The sequence below is a fragment of the Echinococcus granulosus genome (genome assembly GCF_000524195.1).
Source record: "Echinococcus granulosus chromosome Unknown EG_S00095, whole genome shotgun sequence".
Classification (NCBI taxonomy): Eukaryota; Metazoa; Platyhelminthes; class Cestoda; order Cyclophyllidea; family Taeniidae; genus Echinococcus; species Echinococcus granulosus.
This window is the reverse complement of record NW_020170475.1, coordinates 288,354-294,811: the sequence shown is the minus strand read 5'-3', so window position 1 is coordinate 294,811 and position 6,458 is coordinate 288,354. Positions and strand designations below refer to the sequence as shown.

At 42.1% G+C, this 6,458-nt stretch overlaps 1 protein-coding gene across 1 annotated transcript in view; it reads right to left on the bottom strand. All coding sequences in view use genetic code 11, as the record gives it.

Annotated features, from left to right (window-relative positions):
- EGR_08088 (hypothetical protein) overlaps window positions 1–2,718 on the bottom strand; it is a gene marked incomplete at both ends in the record, with an annotated part of 3,434 nt that extends 716 nt beyond the window's left edge. The window contains one exon of the mRNA XM_024497337.1: window positions 2,513–2,718. Coding sequence (XP_024348275.1) covers window positions 2,513–2,718 — 206 coding nt within the window. The remainder of the gene's footprint in view (window positions 1–2,512) is intronic.
- Window positions 2,719–6,458: the final 3,740 nt, after the last annotated feature.

Genomic DNA, 6,458 nt, shown 5'->3' with positions numbered 1-6,458 from the left:
ACACCTCCTCTTCCCAAAAAACGGTTCTCACAGGACGAAATTCCCGATCCAGTAGATTTGCCAAGAGGGATCTGTGACTTTGTGGTCAGGTACCGTCTCAGTTGCACGCAAATTCAATGACTGGCACAGTTGGTTCGAGGGTGCTTTTCTTACAGCACCGGCCACATTGTGATGGGCGACGAGGAAGGTTGATCAAAGGGGCGCTGGGGACGACGCTTAAAAGGAGAGGGGGGCTATGCAATACCTAGGTTGTTTAACTCTTCGTTTTGGTTTCTTGGGCATTCAAGACTCCGTTTTTATACTTCCACTGGAGGGCATTGAGCGTGTGGCATGCCGGTATGCCCCAGGCCCCTCCACGTCGATAACACACCTTCCGCCGTAGTATTACGACCTCTATCATCTTCAAGAAAGAATCGGGGTGCTACTATATGGCAGTCCTACACATTAGCCCATTACCATTGCAACCAAGCCTGCATGATGGAAATCGTGTGTGGTTGCCAAGGTAAAGTACCAATAATGTCACAATCATCTTTCTAAGATCGTGCGAAAAAGCGTCACGTACCATACTTCATCACAAGATTCACCACGACAGGATGCCAACCGCATCCAGAAATCAAGTTTGGCTGCTCTAATGTCTTGCCATTTGTCGCCGAATATTATCGCACTCAAAACAACCGTTCCTATCCGTATTCAGGCAAAAGACGTACTCAATGACAATGAAAATTAGAAAAGTAGTGCACAGTGACGTGTCAATTGGGATTGGATTGCATATGATCCCCAAAAAAATTAGTCACTGAGCTAGATCATTTCCTCTGCTGCCATCCCACGTTTATGGAGGAAAATGTGGCTCTACTTACAATGCCAAGACAAAAATGTACTTCGTGTCGTGAGCAGCGTATGACATTTTTGGAGAGGAATTTCCCTTATTCTTGCATGGCCCTTCTCTTCATATGCGGAGGCACCAATTCCACAGACCACTCACGTAATCCACAGTATTAAGGCACCCACTTCCCATTCTTAGATCATTTCGACCTGAGCAACTTCTCAACCGACTTCCACATTCCAAGCAGTAACGATTCCTGCTTACGCTCGAAGTGGCATTGGATGCATAGTGAGCCACTCTGCAAAATGTCAATGTAACCATTCAACACACTCTGCTGGAATGACAGTATGAAATGGCAGTGAAGCAATAACACATCATTTAAACGAACTCGCACTTCACTGTGAACGCCAATGTTAATGGGTAAGTTGAATAAAGGGACATAAATATGTGAGTGAGCCAGACTGTGGTCAATGATATGAACGCGAGCTGACCTAAATACGAAACTGGACGCCCTCTAGAGACATGATCAAGTAAATGAGGACTAACCCGACCTCGAAACTACCTGGTTATGAGGTCTAACATATGCAGTGTTGCATGGGTACGAATAATTCTCTGTCGAACCCACACTGGTCTACAATGTCGAAGCCGGTTGTTGTTAAGGCGCTCTGTCGGTAAGGGAGGACACACAGCTCAACTGCCTGATAACTCTAACCACAGAGTTGAGCAGTTCAAGTGTGATATTACTGTTTAAAAATAAAACATTCCACAAAAACAGCCATCACCAACACCTCACGCGTTGAGACAGATGTTAAACGACGTGCTTGTTACTTAGGCAGGACACAGGTAATAGGTGGGCAGAGTGTAAACCTCCTTGGGTTGGAGTGTTGGGAGTGAGTGCAACATGAACAAATAATTTTGTTGAACACAAAACGTCTGCCTTATTTTAAATTCACCAGTCCATTCTCGTCAGAGCCACCGAGTCACACTTGCGGGCGAGCAAGCGAGCAAGTGAGTGAGTGAAAGGGCACTAACCGCACTTTTCTCTTCACAAAAAAAATGTCAGTGCCAAAACACTTCAGAGACGGAGAAGGGGAAGTCGGTCAAACGACTGATTGATTCATGAGGGTGCGGAGAAGGAAGACAGCGTTGTCTCGATCCGACAACTGAGTGACTGAAGGAGTGGAAGCAAGCTTCACCTACAAGCAGTGGCTAGGTAAGACGTAAACACACCCACGGAGCCTCTGCGATGGAAAGAGCGGACTGAGACATAAACAGATGAAGCGACAAATGCAACATCATGCCACTACGCGGAACATTCGAGCGTTGGCAGCAAAAGCAAGACGAGGCTGGGTGTGAATGCGCGCACACACAAGTATTATGCATTTTGCAGCAAAAAAACCGTTTTTCCTGGTTCCTGTCACCACTATAAGAGCTAGTCACTGATTCGTCACTCATCGCACAAATTCAATAGTCATTCACTTGACGACCGAAATTACACCCCTAAATCCTATCGTACCTCTGCCAAACAGTAATATTTCGACTTTTTGAATCGTCGTTACCTTTTATGAACAAATATTGCAATGAAAGTTACGAATGCTCTTAATGTAAAGTAGCGACGATTTACAAATCGTTCTCTTTTTTCTCCTGTAATACACCAGTACCGACACGAATCATAAGATAGGACCTCACCTGTTCAAAGCACATTCAAAAGGCTGCATTTGCGCAAAAGCAAAAAGGGTATAACAACTGCTAACAAGCCTGAACGTTGGATATTTCGCTAAAGATGAAAAACAACCATCGTTAAATGGCACACAGTTCAAGCAAGTTCGAAGCAGTCTAGAAGAACAACCCGATTTATTTTGATTCAGATAATGCCAGTACTTGAAAACTTGCATGTATACCTTTACGTCCACAAAAACAACGAATTTCGCGGCCAAGAATAACAGCGCAGAATTTTTCCATACCGTTCGCCGATCGTCTTTAAAACCGACCTATTCTGCTAACAGGATCTGCACATTGCGCACTTTGTTGCAGATCAATTCATGAATTTATTTTAATGAATTCTATCTTGTTAAGTACTTCCTGGTTCATTTTCATTCTTTCAAAATGAATTTTTTATGCTGAGCGATATCATGCAAGTGTAGGATGACACGTGAGTACCCCTTTTGTGGTTCTCCATCAATGGGTAAAGCTAGAACACGAACATAAGTCGCTCCGAAATTCGCACAATAACATCAGACATCAATCTGTCGAAGAGAAATCTTTATCAATACAGATTAGCCACCGACACACGAGTACAAGTTGTAATAAATCATTCAGGGATGGTCGGTAATACAACGTTCTTTGCCTAGCAGGAGGATGATGTCTGAACAAAAATATTTGGAAATCAAATATAAGGAACGTGAGAAGAATTCGCGGCCTATCTACAGGAAAGTTTTATCTCGTTCTCACTTTTGTATTGATGCTAATGATCGATGTGCGTTCTTCTGTATTCAAAGAGCTTAAAAAGATTAAAGGCAGTTTACACAATGATTCAGGCAAACCTCTTCCGTTGAAGATATTACATTTAAAACCCTGTTGCATCGCCCGTTATTTTTTAGAGCTGTGAAATTAATTCCTTTATATACTTCAGTTTACCCCTACACAGGAAAACCACCATCAACGATACAACGGCCCTAAAGCTCGTTGCATAAGCGTACGCTCACGATCTTACAGGAAAGATTCCAAGCACAATTCAAAATACCAACTCTAAAGTCAGCCGCATAGACGTCCAAGCGACCACTCAAAGCAGCGCAGATTGGCTAGCATTTCAAATACCTGCAAGGAAGACTGCGAATGAGGTCCTGTGGCTTGAAGACCTCGATACAGATGGCGCACTGGTCGAAGCCCTCGGAGATCAGAGGATCCACCTGGTTAAGACACTTCACCGGCAACTGCTTTAGCGCCTTCCTGGTAGCTGCATTGAGCTTGCGCTAAAATATCAGGGATTTAAAATCACATTTAAAAGGGGGCGTTTTACTCATCTGTATCACTCCTTTCTACAACTGAGAACCAAAATAAGGCAGTTTTTCGCCAAGCGCCGACCTTAAGAAGGCTTGACTTTCACGAGCAAGCTTTAATACTAAAGGTGTGCTTCAAAATGCAATGTTTTAAGCGCGACGACTGAGATAAAGATAGCATTACATGCTCCCGAATATTGTATCATCTTGAATAGATTGACGATATAGCCGGTAATTCAAATGATCCATGCATTCAATTCACTAAAATTTGGAGAAAAGAATGGCAGACACTTATTTCATAAGGAAGCAAAGGAACAGCCCTTGTTACCAAAGCGATGCTTATGAGCAAATTGATAGCCAACTTCGTGGTTCTAAATAAGGCGTCCAATTACCGAGGAAAGGCATAGAATTCCTTTCAAAAAAGCTGGAAAACTGTGATGAAATTTGAAAAGACCGAGCCTTGAAATCCTCAAGACCGTCCGTGAAATGATGTCAGAACACACAAGGCAACTAAAAATGATAATTTGATCAAAAGACAATACACAGCCGATCTGACAATTTCAACAGTTCCAATTAATGCAAATTTGTTTTTCTCCTCGAAAATTCATACAATCGGAAATTTTAGGATGTTTTACACTTAACATCTTTACACTTGATATTGATAGGTTCCAAATCTATTTTGCATGATCGTACATGGAAGGGTAAGACTTAGAAAACATGCGGAAACTAAAGTCCGCCAAAAGATAATAATTCGCAAGAAAGTAGTAAACTTCCAAAAGTATAAGAAATTACCTAGTTTAGGCATTGAAAGAAAATTTAAAATGAGTTTGCATTCGTTTTTGACTGTCACAAAGCTATAAAAAGTTCTAGTACCTTACCACAGGTCGACAATAGCTTAAACAATTTAAAACTTGGTTTCGAATTCGTTAATATTATACGTTTGGTCAATACAAGACGACCAGTGTGGCACACATTAAAACGCATAGCACGCGTCCCTGCGATTCCCAAGCACAAAAACGGGACAGCAGTTGTGCACCTCTACAGTGCATTTGCCCAATCCAGCAACGAATAAGCATCATGACCAAATAGGCCAATTTCTGGTACAACTCTGATGTACAATGGTCATAAAACGGTTCCGTGCTTTCAAACAGACAGACTAGCTGCAATATCAAGTGCTGAATTGTTAATAAATATACGCTTTTAAGGTTCCTGGCAACGTGTTCAATTTCTCTTTTAGAAAACAATTGCAGACAGTGGCCTCGATGAGCTTTTGCGACGCTCCAGGCGGAGATCAAGTTTAAATCAGTCGAATATACTTCATGTTCCATTTTCGTTGTTTGTGGAGTTCATTTTATACCCACCGAACTGCTGGTATTACATTTACGAAGTTCCTTACAATAAGTCGGCCTTATCCAACCGATACCAAAGAGGCAGATTGGCTCCAAAGCCGTTTAATTGATTGAACAGAAAACGAAGATGCACCGCGACAGGAAACAATGGCACTAAGAGAAAGTGGCCCAATTTAAAAGGCCCTGACGTTAGCCGTCGAGGGCCACTTTGTAATAAACGGAAGCCATAAGGGAAATAACCAATCATATCGAAGGAAAACGGGTAGATAGACATGAGAAACAACGAAACCACTTTTCCAGAAGATGATCTTATTTGCGACAATAACAAATAATGTGAGCGACCATCGTGATGTCTGTTTGAAGGTCATGATTTGTACACACAGACCTAATAGTAGTCTTCAACTAGTGTTGATGCATCACCAAATGTGCCGCTAAGCTCTAGTGGCTGTATGGCAACGCCAGGGCAGACCCAAGGTTTGGTTTCCTCGTACGGACCCACATAACATAATTCATAGCTTGCTAAGTAGTTGTCGTGATTTTAGGACATTATAGTCCGCGAGAGATTTCGATTGACCGCGCATCAGTTTTAAAGGTAGGTTAATGTGATGCGAACGAAATTATGGTGATCACAATTAAGTTAGTGAATCGGCAATACATTTATTATGATTGAACTAACAATAGATATCACAATAGAATTGGACTTTAACACACTGCCATGACGGCTGGATCTAAACATCAATCGATAAGTTGGCTTTCCATCAAAGGAATGCCGGTTAGGCACTAGTCTGTTACACTACTTTTGTCGAAAAGCACCAATGTAGAGAAAATCTTCCGCCACCTTTCACCAAAATTACGTGGGCAACTGGCCAATACCTTCTGAAATATGTAGCATAAGTGAACTAGACAGATTAAATCGCCATTAATCCATGGACTTTCTTCTCAGTGGTTCTGAGAACAAAAGCTAAAACCGGCATGAAAAAAATTAACTGTCAGTAAGAAATATTGGGGAGAGGAGCAGGAGGTGACAGAAACCACACAAGCACCTAACGTCTTGAAAACTAGTGACGCGATTATACCGTAGTCTCGTAAAAGAAAAGCAGCCATCCAATCAGAGGCTCAGTGCCGTGATTAGTGGCCACGGATTCGAATGCCACCGAAGAGGTAGCATCAAGCGAATCCAATTTTATGAAAAATACTCTATAATTTAACGGCTACACGAGAGGTCTGAAAAACTCATCCGTATCACAGATTCTCAAATTATTGAACAAATTTTGTTCACTTCTAGCG